Here is a 22,759-nt window from a genome sequence, read left to right as displayed (position 1 = left end):
TGAAAACTGAAGTTTTTCTCTTTCAATTACTTTACCTGCTTTCTACAGTGACTTCCATCCAATGCATACAAGAAACTGGAGCCTCCACAGAAAAGGAGTGCAAGCTTTCAGGTTTTTCTACATCACACAAAACAATTTTCTTGGTGTCAGCAAGAGCAAAGGCCAAAACTAAAACAAGAAGAAATAATCAGAATAAATTAGTGAAATGTTTGAGAAAAATAAATGGGTATTTTACTTCTTGCCCGGTTTTACTATTTTAAATACACTGAGATCACAGAACTCATTTACCCTAAAAATTCTTCCTGTAAATAATATTTTAAAACCTAACAGATACCATTGCAGGTAGTTACGCCATTATCTAAGCTTACATCCAAATGCTCAAACTTTCATGAACGCTCTACTACTTTCTGTGTACTGCACTTAACATCTTACACATCAAAGCCTCTAGACTGGAACCCAGCTGCCAAGCAGAAAATACAAAACAGGTCCCAACTAATAAACAACAGCGTATCACCAAGACACATTGGTCCCGTAAACATGCCCAAAAGATAAGCAGCATTCCATCTGCTTGGTTCTTGGAAAGTCCCCCCCACCCTTTTTTTTTGTTTCTAACTCTTCATAGAAAACAAAGCCATCAGATACTAATGAGTCCTTTTCCTTTCGCTGTGACTCAATTATCAAGTACAGTTTCTCTATGTAAGTCATTACCATCTTCCTGACAATCAAATTTAAGAATTTCTAAATAGAGGGCTGCGTTTCACTATGTACCAATACATGCAACTTGGCTAGATGTACGGCAATGCAGGTTTCCTCCTCTTCCAAACAATTTAAAGCAATCCTGAAATAACCAATACCTAATAAAACCTTTTTTACTGTCCAAAAATACAAGACATATTTTTTAGTGGTAAAAATATCATCTACTTAAATACATTTTCACACACTGACTTTCGTGATTTATTTTTGAGATCCTGGTGTTTTTAGATGAATACTGTAAGATCTCAAGATGTTACTTACAAAAGTCCTCTAGTTTTACACATACTTTTAAAAAATAAGATAAAACAAGAGCAGAGCAAAATGAGTACAGGTAGAAATAGCTATCTGTAAATGACAGGCTTTCAGGGCATTTTTACAGACTTATTTATATAGAAAAAAAGTTATACAATGAGGAATACATATTTTACAAAAAACAATTCAGCTTTTTTTTTCATAAAGCACCAATGATACAGATGAACTCTAAGCTATGATTTAAAACATTTTACTGTACTGACTATATGTATATGATAGTTCATATAACTGTCGCTGCAAAAACAACACATGGGAGAAGAGAATTTAGTTGTTAGAGTCATAGTCATAGCGAGCTACAACATTAACAAGCTACGAAATAAAGGACATCGAGAGGCAAAAGATAATACAGAAATGGAAGAAATGGGGTCAGAGCTGACAGTCTTTCAGGTGAGGCAGGCATATAAGCAGAGAGAATTTTTATGAGGCACATTTAATGCTAAGATACATTTTTGAGAGAAAAGGGCCATGAACTGACTAGTGAGTGGTAGACGAAGCTCTGGCCAGTGCAGGGCAAGACAGAGAAAAGAGCAAAACCAAAGTACTCTGTATACTCCACCAGATTTCATTTTAGAATTATCTTTGCCAAGAAGTCAGATTTTATTTTAGAGATATCTTTGCCCAGAAACTAAACAGTAGAATTGAGTTCTACGAAAATACTTTAAAGCTTTCTAAAAACCGAAGTTCCCAAATTGGCATTTAGAAATCTAGTATATAATAAGGACAATGAATTCTTTCTGGAAACAAGCTTTCTTTGTGGAATATTGTTTGTAAAGAATAAAAATGTATTTTTTATAATACTATCATTACGTTTGCCATCTGGTCTCCAAGCCAGACAGGTCACTTCCTTTCCTGTATTTTCATTTGGTGGAAAACTCCAAACTCGATGAAAACTTGCAAGTCGATGAAGTAAAACCTAAGACAAAACAGACATAATGGTAGAAAATAAAACTCCATTTCCAAAAATAAAATAAACCTAGATCCCCACTATAAAAAAGATTAAAAATCATCTCAAATATACTATTTAGCTATCAGAAAAGATTAGAAGACAACACTCTCTGAATCAATTTCAGGTATTTTCAAAGGGTGAACTTGAGGTATTTTCAAAATGGGTAAAACAGGTCTAATTTAACCCTCTATCCTCTACATTTTCCTATCTTTTCTGTCAACAGGAAACTTGTCTTTGGAAAGGAATAAAGGCTGTCCAAGAAGATGATGACAAAAAGGGAAGAACATGAATAGCAGCAGAAAGATAGCTGTGATATATAGTCAAATAACAGTAAATTTGGAGTAAGATGACTGAGGATCTTATTTCAGCCCTGTCACTTAATGGCCAAGGATCCTGGACAAGTCACTTAGCCATTCCCAACTTCCATTTCCACATGAGTAAATTCCCATCTTGAAGGGTCAAGGTTCCTTGTGCTTCAAAAACATGACTGTACCTACTCCATCCTCTGTACAACCACTAAAACTTTCTAAGAAAAGGCAGAACTGCATGTGCTCCTGAAGACCCCGCCACACCTTCTCAGTACCACACATTCACAGCATTACCACTCCCTGCCTTATCTCAGAGAGCTTCACTCCTGGTCACATGGGTCCCCACTGGGAAGCCAGGACTCCCAAAGAATCATTCATCCCCTCGACTCGGTGCTCTTTTCTGAGCCCATCTCTGCCATTCCTTACTTCTGAAACCCTTCCTCTGTACCCTCCGGGATCCACGGTCAGGTATCACAGAGATCCCCTATATGTTCATTCTCTTCTCTGAAATGTGTTTCTCGCCTGAGGACACTGCTTCCCTGCAGGATTCTCAGGTGATGGCCGTTTTGCAGCTCATGTCGCCTGTGCTACTATTGGGCTAGGAGATGAAGTAGGTTTCCTCACTGATGCTCGATGCCATTTCTACACGATTTTCCTTTTCTCTAAAATAACTCTGAATCTTATGCAATCAGACCATACCTCCTGCTAGCCCCCTAGGCCCCTAGGTCACGCTCCTCATTCCTGAAAGATGTGGACTCCAGTCTGGCTCACTCATGCTTTCCAACACTAGTCATCATCATTCTTAGTGATTTCAAGAGCTTTTAAGTTCTCAACTACCTCCCCTCCAATGATCACATCTTCTGCCTCATCTCAGTCGATCCCAGGGTCACGCCCTTGCCCTTGTATCATTATCAACAACTACAAATGCTGCCATAAGTTCAGTTTCAAACATCCCACTTTCCATCACCACCTCTCTTTCCAGCTCATTCCTACTAATACCCAACTTCAACTCTTCAACCTCATCGAGACAGACAACCCGCTGATTCTTCCTCCTATTCATTATTCCTCACCCCACACGTGCCCTCACTTCCCTACTAATCACGTTAGAATGCAAGGTTCATCATTATAATCACTCCTCTTGCATATACTTCACCTTCCTTGCATCTCTCTTGCTCCGTCATACCTGCAAAACAACCACCCTGGTTAAACTTAACCATTCCTGCACCCACACAGCCAAAAAGAACAGAAGAGACATACAGCCATGCTCACTGGTTTCCCTCGAACTTGCCTCATGTGACTCTTAATAATGACCAGCAATCCTATTGGGTTTCTCTAGTCCACTTGCCTTGTCAGCTTTCTCACAGCTCTCCCTTCTCCTCCAAGTGCTCAGTATTACATCTACCCATCTGGTGACGCTGATGCCTCTATTCTCTCCCTCCCCTCCTACTGCCGTGGCTGTACCATCTGCACTCCTCTCTAAAGCCCTTACAGAGTTCCAATGCACCATGGCAGAGGAGAGAGACGAGATTTCATTGAGGGCCTTGAGAAATAGACTTCAGTACTCTAGACAGGAGGTCACAGCAGTCAACACAGCGACACAGCCCTGCAGGCTGCTAAGTTTTCCTGGCTAAGTTTTCCTTACCATCTGCTTTCCAAGTTTGGCTGCACACAATGCAACTCTTAACCTGGCGGGGTAACTAACTATCAGGAAACCTGCCAAAGGAGGAAATACGCATAGGTGAAGGTTTCCTTATAAAATGGCTGCCAGCTAATAATAATTCTCAGCCCAAAGTTTGGCCAACTGGTTGAGCTTGATGAACTATAACGTGTGAACAAGAAATGCTAACGGACAAAATCCATGCACATTCTGTCAGGAATCCAGGGAAACAATCACTCCCTTGTTTAATTTAAGGGTATTTTTAATGGGCAGTAGCTATCCAATCCATAGTATGAAACGTGGACAACATAATACAGATTCTTAAACCTATCCTTTGTGGCAGCTACACGCACGTACGTTCGCAGCTAGTCTGACAATAACTCATTTTTCTTCTGCTACTAAACTTCAAGCGAACTTCGGTCAGGGTCTGTGGATCTACTACTATGTCTAGTTCATGAGTGACACATCATGGGCTTTTAAAAAGCCCATTTAGCAAATAAATGATTAAAGGAGACCTGGCGATGCCAGACTGTGTGGTTGTGTTAAGCTGTGTGAAAACTTATTTTCGCCATAAAATACAGAGAATGGACATATAAATGATCTTTCCCGTATATGGTCCCTTATACTTTCACTTGAAGTTTACAGCCGGCCTGGAAGGGAGGGGCAGGGTACACAGATGGCCCGTCAAGTTCACAGAACGATAAACCGAGGCTGGGGCAAGCTGTACCTGCTCGCTGTCGGTGGGGCTCGGAGTTCTCGGGGTTCAACGCCGGCTCACTCACCTCGCCCGCGGTGTTGGCCAAAGCAATGAGATCCCGCTTGGGTGACCAGACCAGAAAAATGATCTCCTGCGGCAGCTGCTTCTCTCCCACCACCCGGAAGGACGGGAAACAGGTCGGAAAACGCAACATGGGGGCGACCCTGCAACGACACCCTAGTCAGAGGCCGGCAGGGGCCCCGCCGCAGCCGCCCCGCCTAGGCCCGGCGGCCGCATCGCCCTCACCCCGGGCCCTTCCAGAGCTCCGTCCGCTGCCGTACCTGCAGCCAACGCGGCCAGGGCGGCCTGTCGCTCCCTCCGCCGGCTGCGCGGCGGCACCTCCGCGCTGCCCCGCGCCGCGCGCGCTCCGGGCACTTCCGGCGCTCGGACTTCCTCGCGAGAAGAAAGCGCGGGACTGGAAGCGGAGGGCGGGGGGTCTGGACCCGCATGCGTAGGGAGGACGCGGGGCTGACGGAGGGCGGGAGGGAGCCCGCTGGCTGGACCCGGATGCGGGGCTGGAGGAGGGCTGGGCGCCTGGACGGGGGCGTGTCGCTGAGACCGCACAACGCTCCATGGGTAAGGCTTGTATACACGTGTGTGCGCGCCCGCAGGTCTTGTCCGCTTTCCCGAAAATTCCTTGCTGCGGGTGAATGGACAGTCTTAGGTTTGAGGGTGGGGGCGAGGCCTCAGAAACGGTGGGGAGTCAGACAAAAAGTACCGCAAACTTTAGGTCCTGATCAGCTGGAGCCTTTGGCAGTCTCTAAACCGGTGTTCACAGTGCCGACTGTTCGGTAGAATCACCTAGAGAGATTTTTTTGGACCCCCCTGCCCAATAATCCAGACCAATTAAAAGAGAATTAATATGGGAGGGACCCAGTCTTTATTCCAACTCTGTAGGCGATTCCAATTTACAGCCTAGGTGGAAGGGCCCTGCTGTTAAACCTCTGACATGGACAATTATTTTTATTCTTTATCTCACTTAAGACTCACACCTTATTGGTAGTAGTGGCCCCACCACAATAAATGAGGGCTATGGACTCATCTAGGAGTTTTCTCATAGCTATTTGAGTATCTGCTACGTGAAGGAATCTGGAATACACAAATGAAGGCAGGCTACAGGTCAGCCTCACAGGCAGGTAAATCAGAACCCATCTGATGCTTCTTTATACAGGACACGTTTAAGTGTGTCAACATGTTCAAAAAGTCCCACAAGTTATGACCAGGTTAAGAGAATGTGACAGTATCATCCTGTGATTCTTGAACTTAAAATCTGTGGTAGAAAGCCATCTACCTTTCAGTTATTTTACTTGCTCAAAAGAGGCAGTAGGATCTTCAGCTTCCAATAAGTCCCATCTTCTTGCACTTTGTCTGGATCTAGTCCCTGGGACGTAGGTGACAGAGGTAAACTAATTCATTCAGCAACAAATATTCATGGCCCTACTTTGTGCCAGGCACTGTTCTTAACTTTTTTTTTTATTTTTAGACGAGGCAACCCTTGGTTGACCTCACAGATTGCAAGGACCTTGTCAGCTTACAACCCTTTTTTTTACTTTTTATGCCTACAGCACCTGGTCTTCCTAGGTGGTCTCCCATCCAAGTACTTACTAGGCCCGACACTGCTTAGCTTCCGAGATCAGACGGTTTCGGGCTTGTTCAGGGTAGTATGGCCATAGACTATTCTTACCTCTTGATGCTTACTCTGCCTGCTTCCTCTCAGAGATGAGTTTTTCTTCCTTGCCTTTGCTACAAACAATTTAGCATGTCTCCCAAATTCTTCCGGAGTCAACATTTCTAAGGTGAGAGAATGGACTTGCCTTTGTTATTTATGAAATGCATTTTCAAGTGTTAATGTTCCGGGTGCCAATAATGGATAATCTGGATGATGGGGGCCCAGTATCTATCCACTTAGACATTCCTGTGGGAAGTGAATGCCCATTTTCCTGAAACTTAGTCTGCATATGCACCTTCATACAACACATGAAAAGGACTGTTAATAGAGGTATACACTCAATGTTATGAAACCGAGGCGAGTAACTACCTGCACATTATGAAGACTTCACGGTATAGGTGTGGAGTTCTAGATGTGGCCAGGAAAAAGCAAATGATTTTATGTTGCCATAGAGGCTCATGTGTGCTGGTGGGAGTGGAGGCAGGGACTGTTCCTGGAAATAATCTAAAGTAGCCATAGGATAAGAGCTATTAACGCAGCTTTGGCTTTAGGCACTCCATTTCCTTGCCTTCTTCATTCTCTAAGGAAAACATTGCTTTGTCAAATTCGTTTATTTGTGCTTCTGTGGCACAGAATCAAGAGGAAAGGGGAAGAAGGCCGAGGGATCAGGCATTAGTGCCTTTTAAGGAGGCAAGGACAGGAGATATAAATGTATGGAGAATGGAAAGGGTGGAGGGGGGAGGAAATGGAAGAGAAAATAGACTTTAAGAATGTCTATGTTCTATATATCCTCTTTCTAGTGCTTAAAAAAAAATTCGGAACTTTTTTTGAAATAACTTTTTGGTAGCTAGGCTGTTTCTTTGATCACTACACACCTTGGCCTAGCCCATGCTGATGGCATCTTTCCAGGAGTTATAATGGAGTTGAATTTTCAAGAGCCAGTCAGTTGCCAACAGAGAGAGTCATGGGGGCAGGGGGGCATATTGTTGACAGCATCACACTGGTTCATTATGAAGTAGAATAATAAGACCTGATTATTGATTAGATTGGGGTTATTCAGGACCTTAATCCTTATCACAAGGGTGATGATGCAGTAGAAAGAAAGGACGAGGTAAAAGATGGCAGGAAGGCAAGTTGGGTGGGGAGGGCAAGGGAGGAAATTCCAGAGACATTTATGAAGTAGAATAATAAGACCTGATTATTGATTAGATTGGGGGAATGAAAACAGGGGAATAGTCAACACTGAGGTTGGGATATTTGGGTGCTCAGACACACAAGGAATAGACAACTGGTGGTTGATGGGGGTGGGGGTGGAGAAAGACCAGAGCAAGAGTTCAGTGAGGACTACATTCAGGTGAAGGTGTGGTGTGGAAGTTTGTGACAGCCAATGGGCAGCTGGAAAGGCAGCTTTGAAAGGGAAAGGTCAGGGCCTGAGCAAAGAGGTGGGAGTCACTGTGTACAGGGATGGAAGATGGAGTTGTGTGGGATGTGACTAACCTATGCCATATGAAAGTCTGTTATGTTGAGAGGTCTATTGTGAAGTCATAAAATAGGTGAAACATACAAAATAAGCAAACTGACTGAATTTGCTACAAAGAGAAATAAATGTATATTGATGTTAGGATCTCTCTGCCCTTCTACAGTTTCATTCATTAGGCAGCCAGGCAAACCTGACTCAAAGTGGCACAAGTAATAACTAGAATGTACTGGCTCATGTGAATTGCAAGTCCAAGAATTGGGCAGCTGTAGGGTAGGCTAGATGCAACAGCGTCCCATCACCAGGGACCCAGCTCAGGGTGGGTGTCATCGTAAGGCTGGTTCTCCATCTGGTCACTGGTGCTACCTACTTCCTCATTCAGAGGGAGAACAAACACCTCTTCACCAATCGGATTCAAATCCTGAGCCCTGTTGTGATTAGAGCAACCCCTGTCAGCAGAAATCAATCACAGCTAAGGAAATGGAATTATGCCCAATAGAAAGCCTTAAGAGCTAGAGAGATGTCAGTTATCCCTCACCCCGCCCCGCCCCCAAAGTCTCATGGCAGGAATGACATTTGGGAGATGTTCCATCATGGCAGAGGGAGTCTAAATTGTATTAACTCATGGTCTTCTATTCGCTTCTCACAACCACTTCAGCTGCTGTTCTGGAAAAGAAATTCAGAGACTAGCTCTTGTGGTCTCTGAATTTCTCTGGAGAAAGAAGTTCTAATAAGAGCTACAGAACCAGTATTCATACATATGAGTTTATCCTAAGAATATAAGAAAAGATTTGGTTATAAATATGTTCATCATAGGGTCATTTACAATGGTGAAAAAATGCAAACAACTTAGATGTCTGACCACAGGATATTGATTTTTTAAAAAATATGATACATCCATACTAAAGAATACTATATTTGTATATATAAATTGATATTCACAACATGTTTTATGAAAGGAATATTACAAAACTATTTACAACTCTACTTAGTGGGAGAAATTTTAGAGTGTGTCTGTATGGCTATTTATACAAGAATCTATCTTTGGAAGCACACACACAGAAGCTGTGACAGTGCTTATTTCTGGGTGGTAGGATTAAAGTTGCTTTTCATTCTCTTTGATTTGCCTGGCCCCTGTACTAACTGTAAAGTTAATACACAGGAACCTCTGTTTCCTTTGTCCCCTTTAGGCACATAGAATGTTTAGGGGACCATTCTAGTTTTCTCCTCCTCCTCGTCTCTACACCTGCTGATGAAGAAACTGGTCCATCTATTCAGGCTTAGTTTCTTAGTGACCAGCAGATGTTACACTTGTAGTCTGTAGAGGTATGAAGCAACTCAGCAGTGTGAGAATCTTGTGATTGCCCAGCTAATGGGATAAAACTCACCTGTCAGAGCTCTGAGCTCTGCTTGCTCACTTTTGGTGTTTTATTTCCTCAGTCTTGCTGAGTTAACATTTATATTAAATCGCCTGAAATCAAATGGTAGAGATCTTATCCTCACCTTATTGATTGTAATGACCTTCTTACCTGACCCTCAAGTAATTTAACCCATGTCCTAATGTTCCAATTAAAATCACATCTAATAAATGAAATGAGATTTTTCCTTTGCATTTTGTGCAAACATTCCTTACACAGCAAGCCCTGAGCTATTAGTTTCTTACTTACATAGCACAGTTAGGGTTCTGAGGCATAAAGCGGTATATTAGATGGCATTTCTACTCACTCAATATGTAGTTACGAACAGCTATTACGTGGAGGGTGAAGAAATGTGTTAGCCTGGCCACCTGCTTTGCAGGGTTGCAGAGGAATAAAGAGATCACACGTGTTGCAGCCAGTGGTCTCTGATACCGCCGTGTGCAAGGCCCAGCTCTAGGAGCCAGTGAACATGTGCAGTGATGTCCACAGGCCCCTGCCATCAGTGAGCTTCTAAACTGTAAAGGGAAAACAGGTACAAAAAGTCGTTCTAATACATGATTTAAGTACCTTAAAAGAAGTATAAATAAAAAGACATAAACACATGCATTTTTATTTCACTGGCAAGAGATGTACTATTTCACTAGAGACAACAAGGACATTATAAAGGAGGTGGCATCAGATCAGGTCCTTTTGTAGACTGTGATTTTATATTTGAAAATTAGTCAGACTTCTCTCAGATGCCTAGTATTTTACAAATTACTTTGAAGAGGCCAGACATCAACTTGTGTTTTTCTTAAAATAACCTTGAAAGCTGAATTATGTTTAGAGACTTCCAGATAAGGCAGCCAGTGCTGCTCACACAGCACATCCCAACATTTAAACCCTCCGTGTTAGTTGGGATAGTCCTAGCTACTCTAAGTTCCTCTCAATATTGCTGAGGTCTGTTTTCCTTTTTCCAGTTCTTATAAGAAAGAGAAAAGAATAAGTCCTCTCTATCTCTTAGGCATGCCTACTGTTAAGGACTGAATTATGTCCCCCCAAATTCATATGTTGAAGCCCTAACCCTCAGTAGCTCAGAATGGGGTTTTATTAGGAGATAGGGCCTCTAAAAAAGAGATTAAGGTAAAACAAAGCCATTAGGGTGGGCTCTCATCCTATCTGACTGGTGTCCTTTTAATAAGAGGAAATTTGGACCCCAAGAGACACTGGGCATGCATACATATAGAGACACTAGGGATGCATACACATAGCAGACAGACCACGTGAAGACACAGTGAGAAGGTGGCCATCTACAAGCCAAAGAGGGAGCCCTCATAAGAACCAACCCTGTCAATACCTTAATCTTGGATGTCCAGCCCCCAGAACTGTGAGAAAATACGTTATTGTTATTTAAGCCACCCAGTCTGTGTTATTTTGTTAAAATAGCCCTAGCAATCTAATACACCTACCATCTGAAAGCCTCTATAAAATTCCATGTTTTCATCAGATATTTATTGAGCACCTACAATGCATGAGAGAGACATAAAAGTGTGTAAAATGATTTCTGACATTAAGAAACCGAAATCTTTTGGGGATATAGAGTCTTTAAATATAATCACATAAGAATAATACATGAAAAGTGCCTCAAATGTGGTGCAGAACACCAAGGGCTTCAGAGAAAAAAGTATTGGTTGATACCAAGGTCTTGTGCAAGATTCCCAGAAGACAAGGACTTGGGTCAGGGCCTGAAGGCTCCATAGATTTTAATAGATGGCTGTATGGACGAAAAGATTCCAAACAGAAAGAAGAGAATGGGATGAAAAGACTGGGGCTCATGGAGAAATAAATTAGTCTAAATATCACACTAAATATAAGAACTGAAATCTGATCATTTAGTGTCTACAAAGTGACTATTTCATTAAATTTGATAAGCACAAAGTAAAATGAAATTTGGCTGTAATTGTTTAAGAAGAATATCCTAAAAAGCTTAGAAAGTTTTATCATATTTCAAGGACTTTCTTCTGGTGCCATTTTGAGTAGGTATCTTAATGTTCAGATTTGCAAGTTTCTAATTAGAACAAATGACCTCATCTCCCATCATACTTTACTTCCCAGAGACATTTTTATATCCTATTGGTTTATTCTCTGAGAAAAGAAAGAAGACATTAAGTCCTTAATATCAGTATTGCTTGAACACAGGAGGATAATCAACAGTTTTCCTATAACTTTCTAAGAAGTTAACAAAGTTTTAAAGTACATAATCCCTGATTATAAGTAATACTCAATTTCCTCAAGTACATCTTAGAAGATGTACTTTTTTCACATTTGAATGTTTCTGAAAAAAGATATATCTAAAATTTAATATGCACAATTAATGAGATATGGAGTTTTCCCCCTGAAAAGCTATGATTACATTAACAATGCTTTTTTTCCCCCCCCCCCCCCCCCGCCCCACATTTGATGGTATCTTAAAACGAAGGAAATATGATGATGATAAGAACCACTGGACATTAAGACACAATTCTGCAATAGATGTCTGATGTCTGAATTTCAAGGGAGAGATCAATAAATTTTACCATGACATTGTGGATACCATGAAAGTCAGGCAGTGTCCATATCCACACCTGAATCAGAGAGGAACACTCACAATGATTCTACAAGGTTCAAATCTCATGGTAATAATCCTATCACCATAGCAACCCACAGGAAAGGGGGCAAGAGAAGAGTTTTCTGATGCTTATTAAGTCCAGGAGCTTAGCTTATCATCTGATGTCATCTAATGTACACACTACTACCACCATGACCAGAGAGGGCCCTGATGGAATACCCCACATGAGGGGTCAAGCAGTCCTAACTTAAACCCCAGGCAGAATTTAAATATTCGATGGAGGGCAGTTCTACATTTACAGGGCTCTGACTAAGCCCAAGCGAGGATGCCTCTAAAGCAGATGTCTGGGAACAAAAAATCACTATGCAAATGCAAGCCTTTCAAAACTATTCAACCTCAAGGAGATAATGTCAGGTACCTAACACAGAAATGGAGAGATGAACTGTTTGTTCTCAGTTCCAACTACTCCAGTCATCAATAACAGAACTGAGAACGAGGCGAATGCTCATTTAATCACAAGTTAAGGTATAGTTATTATTATCCCCATTATGATAATGAAGAAACAGGGGCTTCTAAAGAGTGAATGACCTGGCCTAGGACACACAGCCAGAAAGTGTTAGAATAGGAATGAGGAGATTTAATCTCCAAACTATCCTGCCTTCTACACTGCTTTTATAGACAGAAACTTACAGCCTAGGTTAAAAGACAAAAAATAACAGAGCAAGTCCTAATTCTGAATAACTTACTCATTCAAAAAACATTTAGGCGATTCTATACCATCAAAGGACAACTGTAAAAAGTATTTGAAAAATAAATATTTAATAATAATGTAACCATAATTATAATCTTTATATCTTTGGACTACCTTTGTCAAAATTCTTTACATCACCTTCAGATTCTCTCTAAAAATAATTGTACGTTATACTTCTCTTTACATGGGGTTTAAGCCATTGTACAATATTGAATATTTAATATAAAATATTTATCTTATTTAACATACACTTATATAATATAAACAAAACCTTAGGTTTTCATTTTCTTTGGACTCTGCAAAAGAATGCTGTATGTACACTTTTCAGATAAAAGAGGCTAAAATAATACGATTGGAAGAGATTTAAAGAGAGAAAAAGGACAGAGAGAGAGCCAAGAATGGAACAAATCTCCAGGTCTCCAGAGACGCTGCTGAGGGGTCCATAAACCAGCAAATACCACCTGCCTATTATCTAGCTTAGAAAGGGGCACACCTTTGAAAGCGACAGGATTTAAGTCCGGTATGGCACTTTCAGAAAATGGCATCAAAGGCTGGACTATAAATCTTTCTTATTCTCAAGTCACTGGACATTTAAGAGCAGAGATATTGATGGGCTCTTTCTCTCCTTTTCTTCTTCCTTGTAACAGATGTATGATTCATGGGTTGTCCTTTAGTGGTCTCCATTTTCATCTTATTACTTTTTCTTTGCTTCTGCTTTCTGACGGCTCTGAAAAACAAAGTGCTAAATTATTTTGTAGAACGAGCACAGTGAATAATGCAATTAGGTTGAAGTTTAATTAACTAGCTAACCAAATAAGAAAACAGAAGGGAAAGAATTTACTATATTATAAGCATAAATCCTTCGAATCCTAACCGTAATAAAAAGAAGACAATCAGAGGCCTGACCAAGCAAAATGTTTGAGGAAAAAAAAATTCTTTGGAAGACGGTTACTAAAGATTTAGAACAATCTATTCAGGACAAATACAAGACAGAGGTAAATAGTCAAGCCAATGAGTTGGGAGATTTTTTGTTGATTTTTTTTTTTTTTAATATCTGTACTGCTCAACTCAGCACTTCAATCTCCAAACCCCTGAATTACATTTTTCAGAAAAAGGACGATACATTCTGGCAGTTCGCAGAGGTAGAAAAATGAAATAGCACAACAGAAAAAACTGACAACACTTAAAGAGGCCCATCTCATAAGTCGCAAGGCTAATTTTCCTTGCTGCGGTAGATATAAAAGTCCTGATGAGTGCCATACAGGATGTCCACATTTTGTGGTCTCTGTTTTCTTGAAGACTAGCTTCAAAATGAACAAGTTAAAACTCACTCTTTAAGAACACTAACCCATGCTAGAGGAAAACAGATCTTTTGCTTCTGGTGCTCTCTGAACTAAGTTACAGTCAGTCTATAGTTGAGAGCAATTACTGGTCTGTTCATTCCTTTCCGGCAAGCTAGCAGAACCAAGGAATGGGTTGGGGCTGCCAGCACTGGCACACCTGGAACCTTTCCATGGCTGCGCAGCACTATCAGTGGTAAGGTTCACTCTCCTAAACCACAGCTCCCAGGGAAAAGCTTATTCTCGATCTTCCCAGGACCAAAACCTGGGAAAGGAGCTTCATAAACAGTATATAATCCCCAGTGGACCAAACTCAGGCCTCTCTCTGGTTCATTAGCATGTATGTTCAGTGCTGAGAATAACAAAAATAAATGGGTATAACCTTTAACTTCAAGGAGCTAGGAGACTGAGACAAGGCAGATGGCATCTTTCCCTTTTCTTCCCTCCAACATTTTTAGAGGAAGAAACTGAATCTATGAAATTCAACAAGAAAGTGGCAGAACCAACTTGATTCTAGAACCTGTGCTCTTAATTACCTTGACACTGCATATTCTACTAAAAATTATTCAGCTATGTAAAATGTTAAGCATATAGTAGTCACTAAATAAATATTAGTAGCTCCATATGACTTATTCAGAATTTTGCTGGGCAAGTTTAAATTTTTCCATATTTAGATTTTGTACTGTGGACTGGAGTATCCTACCAATTAATAAAACAAAACAGTCATCTTTATACCGTTTTGTGCACATTATATAAATCTCCTTTCCCTCCGGCCATTTTTTAAAAAGTAGGATAATGTCCTGATAAGTGATGATTTAGCAAATTTAACGAAGTATAATCTCTTTATAGCAAAGTCAGTGAAGCTATGCATGCCTGCATACAAAATTTTTTAACAAATTTTCTTTGGCTTATCTACTCATAATAACTAAACATGAACCAGATTTCACTAAAGGATACAGTAAACAGAAACAAAGAAAATATTCACTGGTAATATGAATACCTAAAACTTTCTAGACATAAAGTTTTTCAACAGTGATGACTGATTGAAAATAAAGCAATTGTATTATTTTGCCTTAAAATGAAACTGACCTAGTATTTGTCCTCTAAAATCTAAATTATAGATATTTATGTAACTGATAAAATGAGCTTTAACCACAAGAGGGAGCCAGCGTCATTCTAGTTCGCAACCAAAGGAGACTAAGGGAAAACCAATTAATATGAGAGCAGTAAAATACATAAGATGAAAAGATATTTTTATGCCATATATGCTAACAAGGCTTATTAAAATTATTTTCTCTATTGTGCAGAAAAAAAATTTTGCATTGTCAATTTCATTATTTAAAAAAAAGCAATACTAAAAGATAACTATTAACAGGAGTTTAGCAATTTTTCTCAGAGAAGAAAGTACCGTATTCTAAGAGATTTGTGCTTTGAATTAAACTTGATAAAATCTAGTACTAAAAAATACTAGACAGTTTCCCTCAATGAAAACAATGTATTTCTACCAAACAGACTAGCCAGGGCTATTTAAGGACCAATGAAGAGCCCACAATATTTTACTAAAATGCAAATTCACTTTCCATGTATCATAGGATCACAGAATCAAAGGTTGAACACGTTACTAAGTCCTGTCTGAAACCGGAAATACACTGCAAATAGTGCAACAATTCCAGACCAGTAGTTTATTACGTTGTATTCTATTCTTGAAGGTTTCTTAGGAAAAATATTTCATAAGATTCTTCAATACACCTCTTTAATTAATTTTAAAAATTCCACTTCTTTCTTGCATTACTTAGTGGAAATAATTATTTAAAGTAAGTTTGATAAAACAGTATGAAAAAGGCAGTCAAATGGCTGGAATTCAATGGAAAAAATAAATTTTCACTGACCAAAAAAATAAAATAAACAAATGGGAAAGAATTCCAATACAATCATAAAAACCAAAGAATCGGATACTTCTAATATTAATAGATTTTTTAAATCACAAGTCACATGATAGCTCAAAATTTTTATCTTGATCTAAATTTTCAAGTAATGCTAACTCGACTCTCTGGTTTTCATATCAATAAAACAAGGGAACTCAATACCCATTATCCATTTTAGTTTAAAATAAAGTATAATCATTAAAGGTAGCTTAGTTGAAACAGCAATGGCTTTCCTAAATATGCTATTATCTTTGGTATAACTTTGCTCTGAGTTATAACCAACGCCCAGTATTGGTGGGAGATGGGAAATTATCATAGGGGGGAAAAAGAGGGTAAAAATTAAAACTTTAAATACTTAAATTGTTACATGTACCTACATATTTTTCTAGAAGTCTGAAATAACTTCATTTTCCAATGTGTGAAATTACACATGCCATTCCATCTGAAATGATTCTCCATCCCTACCTGCTATCACGTGTTTACATCTGATTTGTCCTGACTTAAACATCATGTCCTTCAATAAAGCCTGAACTCTAATCCCATAAATTATAATTTCACATGAACCACAGGAGATATAAACTCACTTTCCACTTTATAGTTTGTAAAATTTTAGGCTATTTGACTCATCTTTATATCCTCCCTCCCCCATCTATGCAAATACATTACACTGAAAAGAACAATTATCACTTCTGAATCCTATAACTAGTATAATTTTGTGGATTGCTCTGTATAAAACCATACATGGAAAATATTTTTTCTGCTAAGTAAAAGAATTCAACTAACTTGTTAGCTTTCTTAGATGCAGAGATGTTAGGACAAGTACCACGTTTATGATCTAATTCACCACAAATGAAGCAGCCGTCTTTAGGGCCCTCGCAAGAATGATCTGGAAGAGCACAGTGATTGCAAATGCTGCAGTGGATCCAGGCTGGAGAACATAAATTAAGTTTTAGAGGAGGTTCATTAATATAATTTTTCATTTGATTAACCTTTATGATAGGGAAGCATGAATAATGTTTACTTCAAATATTGTGATTGGTTTGCATAGCTGGTTTTAATTTGGCTAAAGAAGCCAAAGTTAAGAGACTGGAATCTCTCATAAAACAGCTAACTTCTTTCTAATATGTGGCAACAAATTTAGCCTTCCTCCAATGAGTCATGATCTCAGAGCCACTGACACACTGGGAGCTAGCTGGGTGACACAAAGCCCTATTAAAATAAGCCAAACCAAATGCCACATTGAAACGTGTTAGTAGTCATGTCTCTCTATGAAGGAAAAAATGTACATTTTGGTAGCTGTAAAAATTAAAAAGCAAGCAAATTCATGCAGGTCTCTATATTATTTTTTTCTTTTATAAATACAGTTAAATTAAAATCCTACTAAAATGAAAAAAAAACCCAAATGTTTTCATAGGCTCTCAAATATTAATTCTAAATACTTACAAGGCTTTACACACTTTTTGCAGAGAAAGCAATGGTTCCATTTCCTGCCATCCTACAAAAACAATTTTTAAATTATGTTTAATTTGTCATTAAAAATCAAGTCCCACAATTAAAAATTAAAATGTCTTATTAAAATCTGCATAAATTATTAATTCCTTATTTCTCACTTTCCTGGGCTTCAAAATTACATACTTTGATTTTAATTTATACTTTTCTCCACTCAAATCAATGACTTCTTGGTGGGCCCCAATTTCCTTAACTCTAAAACAAGGGGATTTTTGTAAATGATCTTGAAAGTCCATTCCAGGTAGAGCAAAGCAATCTGCATAAGGAAAGGCTCAATGAAAATTTCAAGAGAATTAATGATTTATAATTTTTATGCATCTATCTGGCACAATCCTTAATAAAATTCATATTTGAGAATTTCATGTAATTAGAAAGAGATTATAGGTTACTACTGAGGTAATTTTAAAACTGTGAAGTAAAACATATGGAAAAATGCATGAAACACATCAGGAAACAGTGACGTACCCCACAGGTCAAGAAAGAGTACCACCAGCCCCAGACGCTGCCCCACATGCCCCTTCCTGAGCCAGTCCCCTTCCTGCCCAGCTTAGTGACAAATATTGAAGTTTTGTGATGGCCACTTCCTTGTTTACTTTCACCAATATGTGTGCATCTCTAAAAAATAAAATTTTGTCTTCCTCATTTTGAACTTTTATGATTTGGGCATTGTTTTTTAAAATGAACGATATACAGATAATTTCTAAATGAATTAAAAATATATGTAATCAGATGGGTTACCATAATTAAAAGCTAGTATAAACCAGTGATAAAATTATAAAGTTATGAAAAATGTACTTTCTAATAGTTATAAAAATACACCCTTTCTCTTTGAAAAATAACATGTGCTTATCGGCCAAACTAAACTTCACGTTTGTTTCTGACTGGACGTAGTTAAAATGACAGAGCAACTTTAATGGTGATCCCACCTCCCTAAACACAGAGGAGGTGTGTCCCGGGCAGCCCCTCCTCATCCCTAGAAAGCGAAGAGGACCCGCACCATCTGCTAGGGCTACTGTGAGCGGTGAATGACTTAGTTCATGGGCAGCTCTTACGAAAGGGCCTGGCACATAAAAAATGCACAAGACATGTTATTAATTATAGTTTCTTCGAAACAGTGATGGTATCTCATAGTTCAACACCTTATTCGAAACATTGTAATTCTGTCCTCCACAAAATTCAGTGCTTTATTTGAAATACTAGTAATTTCAGCAGTCATATATATTTTATATAGCAGTACTATACAAAAATGAATTCAAATAATTGTTAATGATGATGAAGCCAACTGTGTTACATGCCATTGAGTTGGCTCTGCTCTTGGCGACCCTACGAATGAGTGACATCCATAATGTCCTGTCCTCAACAGCCCTCCTCAGCTCCTGTGGACTCCTACCTATGGCTTCTTTTATGGAGTTAATCTATCTCATATTTAGTCTTCCTCTTTTCCTGCTGCCTTTTATTTTCCCCAGAATGATTGTCTTTTCCAACAAATCCTGTCTTCTTATGATGTGCCCAAAGTAAGACAGCTTCGATTTTATCATTTTGTGCTCAGTGATGTTTCAGGCTTAATTTACCAGAAGACCCATTTGTTCACCGAGGTATTTTTAAAAGTCTGTTGTACTCTATGATTAGAAATAAACTACTATACCAAAGTATAATAAATGATAACATATTAATACAAATATTAACAAAATAACATTAAACGAATGTAATGAAACCAGTAAACTAAAATAACTGACATATTTGAATAAAAAATGTATTTTAAAGAAACCTATACCTTGGATGTGCAAGAATTACAGTGCTCACAGTGTTGATTCTCTAGAGAAACGTATCGCTGACACAGAGGGCAAAATCTGAGGAGGAAAGACAGACTTGGAGAAATCAGCTGCGTATACTTATTGAGATTCACAGAGTAGATAAAAGTTTGTGGGGGCACTCATTACAAAAATTGGATGTTAATCCAAATTCAATTCAATATAAAATTACGGGCCAAAGTTAAAAGTAACAGAAGAACTACATGAGTCAATATTAAAAAGCATTTTAATGTTAGCTATATGGAACTTTATTTTCAATGACCTGTGTATTTCAAGGTCCCACTGTAATCTTACCTGTACCCTTCTTCAACAGGAAGGATTATTTTGTTGGGTGGAATATTGGTGAAAATACGCACAGGAGACTGTTTTCGACCCGTCTTTCCATGTTTATAAAGTGCATGATTATCGTAATCTACCTAAAAAATTTTTAAAAATTTAAAAAGAAAGTTTAATCAAATGAGTCAACATTCATTAACATTCTTTAACCAATAACTGAATGACCTGATGCCAAGATACAAATTAAACTGAAGTATTTAATAAGAAATTCTTAAAAGCAAAAGTTTACTTATTAATCAATAGCCTCAGAAAGGCCTCTGTGACAGTAAAATTTCATTATAAAAATGGCAAATTTTTTTATAACAAATTCACATTGCTTGGTTCTAAGAACAACTCTAATCTTTTATATAATACAATAGACTTTACAAGATAGGCTATTATGTAATTAGATTTAGCTCTGACATTAAAACATTTCACCTTTGAAGACATGTGCCAGTTTGGTTGCAGCTTTTCATTCTGTCTGTGTGAAATTCACTACACGCCTTTTCATTTCACCAAGTATCAGGATGGACTCAGTTTGGCCTTCTGCCAGTCACTATTTGACAGAGCACAGGCCAGACAGTGGCTGTGCCCCTCACTTCTTATGTGACCTTAAGCCCGTACGCATGATTTTCGAGTGGAAAAGGAGGGGACCTTAGAGTTGCTATGAAGGTTAAATGAGGTAATATATGTAAACACTGAGTTCAGGGCCTGGCATATGGTAGAGGTAGACGGACAGATGGAACTGAAGAGAGACCCATAACTACAGTTCTTCTCCCCACAATGACTATTTCAAACATTTACAGCTCTCTCAAGATCCCTAACTTGACTTTCAGTTTCAGCAGATTATCTCGAAAGTAAACTAAAGCTAAGAAGCACGATTTCTTTGGCTTCTTGCTCCTGTCTCCTCCCCCAACCACTCTATTATCCATACACGTTTTCAACTTGGTTTTAAACCTATTATGAATTCACCTGGCCACTTAGTCCATCTTTCTTTAGATCAGTAATTTTCAAAGTGTGGTGTCAGCATCAGCAACATCACCTGGGATTTTGTTAGAAATGCAAGTTATCACCCACCTAAGGCCTAATATAGCAGAAACTCTGAGGGTGGGGCCTCACAATCTGTATTTTTAATAAGCCCTCCTGGCACACTGAAATTTGAGAACCACTGTTTTAGCTTATCCACAAGAATACCATGAGATTTTTATGAGGTCAATACAGGTAGAGCCCAATTTTCAAATAGGTTGTAATTAATCATTTAGATTCTAAACAAGAATACTCTTAAAGAAGTGACAACAGAACTGGCTCACAAGCTAGCAAGCCACAAAAATGTAAGGACCTAAAGACAATGGAAAGGGGGGCCTTTCATGGGAGACTCCTAAGCTCTCTCCATGGCCCTCCCAAAGCCTCCTAAATTTATAGGTAGACAAATTCAGGAAGACTGATTAACAAGTTCCAGCAGTGGAGAAAAAAAAGTATGGGGTCGGGAGAGACTCAGCTAAATAAGGGACGGTATGAAAAAACTTTTGGGGGTTCTGTTAACTGTCAGTATGGTGAGGCCACAGTCTAGCATAACTTAAAAAGCTGGCACGGGCTCACAGCTGGCCTACACAGAAGTGTAATACCAAAACAAGGAAAGGATGAGGTCAGATGACATCTGAAGCCCTGCATTCAGACTACATTTTAAGAGAGACATTAATAAAACTAGTTAATTTCCACTGAAAGTAATGAAAATGAATAGGATTTAGAGTTTAACATATGGGTGTTTATTCAGAAAAAAGAAGACTGGGAGGATCTGATAGCTATTTTATAACTGAAGGGGTGTCATGTGGAATAGAAATTAGACTTATCCTTTATTGCTTTGGAGAACAGAAGTAGGACCAATGGTTAGAAGTTAATAGGGAGCATATTTTATCTCAATACGAGAAAATTTTCTAACGATTAGAGCTATTAAATAAATTGAGTTGCCTTGTTAGGCTGTAGGACTTTGCTCACTGAAAGCAGTCAAGTGAGGCTAGATGACTTCTTGTCATGAATTTAGTGGAGAGGATTATTACACTGGGAAGTTAGCCTATATTCACCTCTATGTTTCTTTCCAACTTTAAAATTCTATGAATACGTTACCTATTAGAGGCTAAGATACAAAAGTAGATTTTACTTCAAAATCACCTTAAAATAGTACTTTAAATAGTTTTCTTTTAAAATGACTTAAATTCATCATTTTTCCCCATTGCACTTCTCTATGGACTCAATAAATATATGGCACCTTATTAAATTCAACAAAGATATTCCAAACATTCATGAGCGTCATAAGAAAAAAAATTCTTCCCAAGAACCTTAAGAAGATTTTTCAAATGTTGGAAAAGAGTATCTTAGAAAGATTTCTAGCAAATGGAATATTCCATGCAATATAATAGATAGCAGATGGAAGGGAGGGAGAAAAAGAACAATTTCTTTATGGTTACCCAAGGAATCAGAAAATGTATGTGTCAGGAAGGTGGTTGATTGCTTGATTTTGCATAACCTAATTGAGATTATTATTATTTTTAAATGCGGGTTTGTTGTGCTAATTAACTATAAACATATGGTATGTAAAATGCATGCTGCTAGGGTAAATTAATGTACCTCTAACATACATCCATATTTCATAGCTTCATCCACACAAATAAACCTCCTATGGAACCGTTGTAAAGCAAACACAATTTTGCAAATTGCATATCACTAGTGGTAGAGCTGATACACCATTTTCCCATCATTATCCCTGACATTTCACTCACAATGATGATGAGAGGCATTCTCAAATAGAAAATTTCTCCCATGGAACTGATTAATGTGATGAAGTACTGTATAGAAATGAGGGAAAGCACAAAATCTCTGTACTTCCTAACTTTTAATTTTATCTCTACGCAAATTTCTTCTGTAACATGAGACTGAAACTAGTTATACAGAAACCAAGACATTCAAGTCAACAAACATATATTTTGCACCTACTATGTTCTAGACATCAGGCCAGAAAACAAAGATTAAATAAAACAGAGTACTTATATTTTCCTAACTCCCTAAGGATTATGTTTAATTTCAGTATATTCAAAAGATCCCAAGTGAACTCTTCAGCTCTATCAACCAATTTCTATCACAATAGGTCTTTCAGTTGTATTCTCCATACCCCATGTAATCTCTTATTTTAAATTACTATAAATATATTACCATAAAGTACATATATA

General features: G+C 38.5%; 2 protein-coding genes, 1 long non-coding RNA gene and 1 pseudogene across 8 annotated transcripts in view; 1 reads left to right on the top strand and 3 right to left on the bottom strand.

Annotated features, from left to right (window-relative positions):
* ANAPC4 (anaphase promoting complex subunit 4) overlaps positions 1 to 5,170 on the bottom strand; it is a 38,152-nt gene extending 32,982 nt beyond the window's left edge. Inside the window, exons 1-4 of one of the 2 annotated variants that reach the window (XM_011365365.2) lie at positions 5,015 to 5,170; positions 4,759 to 4,897; positions 1,873 to 1,978; positions 36 to 168 (exon numbers count right to left, since the gene is read on the bottom strand). In XM_011365365.2, the coding sequence (XP_011363667.1) occupies positions 36 to 168; positions 1,873 to 1,978; positions 4,759 to 4,887 (368 nt within the window). In that variant the 5' untranslated portion in view covers positions 4,888 to 4,897; positions 5,015 to 5,170. Of the gene's footprint in view, positions 1 to 35; positions 169 to 1,872; positions 1,979 to 4,703; positions 4,898 to 5,014 lie in introns of those variants that run through there. The other variant, XM_023534150.1, reaches the window with a different exon arrangement.
* A 47-nt stretch (positions 5,171 to 5,217) lies between these two features.
* LOC111743786 overlaps positions 5,218 to 22,759 on the top strand; it is a 32,283-nt gene continuing 14,741 nt past the window's right edge. Inside the window, exon 1 of the long non-coding RNA XR_002781882.1 lies at positions 5,218 to 5,309. This is a non-coding gene — a long non-coding RNA (uncharacterized LOC111743786). The remainder of the gene's footprint in view (positions 5,310 to 22,759) is intronic.
* LOC111744241 lies at positions 6,290 to 6,408 on the bottom strand (annotated as a pseudogene).
* The window catches only part of ZCCHC4 (zinc finger CCHC-type containing 4), a 50,073-nt gene continuing 37,205 nt past the window's right edge, over positions 9,892 to 22,759 (bottom strand). For 3 of the 5 annotated variants that reach the window (XM_011365343.2, XM_011365336.2, XM_023534162.1), the window contains exons 9-13: positions 19,515 to 19,636; positions 19,184 to 19,259; positions 17,344 to 17,395; positions 16,684 to 16,828; positions 9,892 to 13,362 (exon numbers count right to left, since the gene is read on the bottom strand). In XM_011365343.2, coding sequence (XP_011363645.1) covers positions 13,227 to 13,362; positions 16,684 to 16,828; positions 17,344 to 17,395; positions 19,184 to 19,259; positions 19,515 to 19,636 — 531 coding nt within the window. In that variant the 3' untranslated portion in view covers positions 9,892 to 13,226. The remainder of the gene's footprint in view (positions 13,363 to 16,683; positions 16,829 to 17,343; positions 17,396 to 19,183; positions 19,260 to 19,514; positions 19,637 to 22,759) is intronic. The other 2 variants (XM_011365351.2, XM_011365357.2) reach the window with 2 other exon arrangements.

The sequence above is a fragment of the Pteropus vampyrus genome, unplaced genomic scaffold (genome assembly GCF_000151845.1).
Source record: "Pteropus vampyrus isolate Shadow unplaced genomic scaffold, Pvam_2.0 Scaffold5, whole genome shotgun sequence".
In the NCBI taxonomy this organism is placed as follows: domain Eukaryota; kingdom Metazoa; phylum Chordata; class Mammalia; order Chiroptera; family Pteropodidae; genus Pteropus; species Pteropus vampyrus.
The sequence above is the reverse complement of the archived record's forward strand: the minus strand, read 5'-3'. Positions and strand labels throughout refer to the sequence as shown.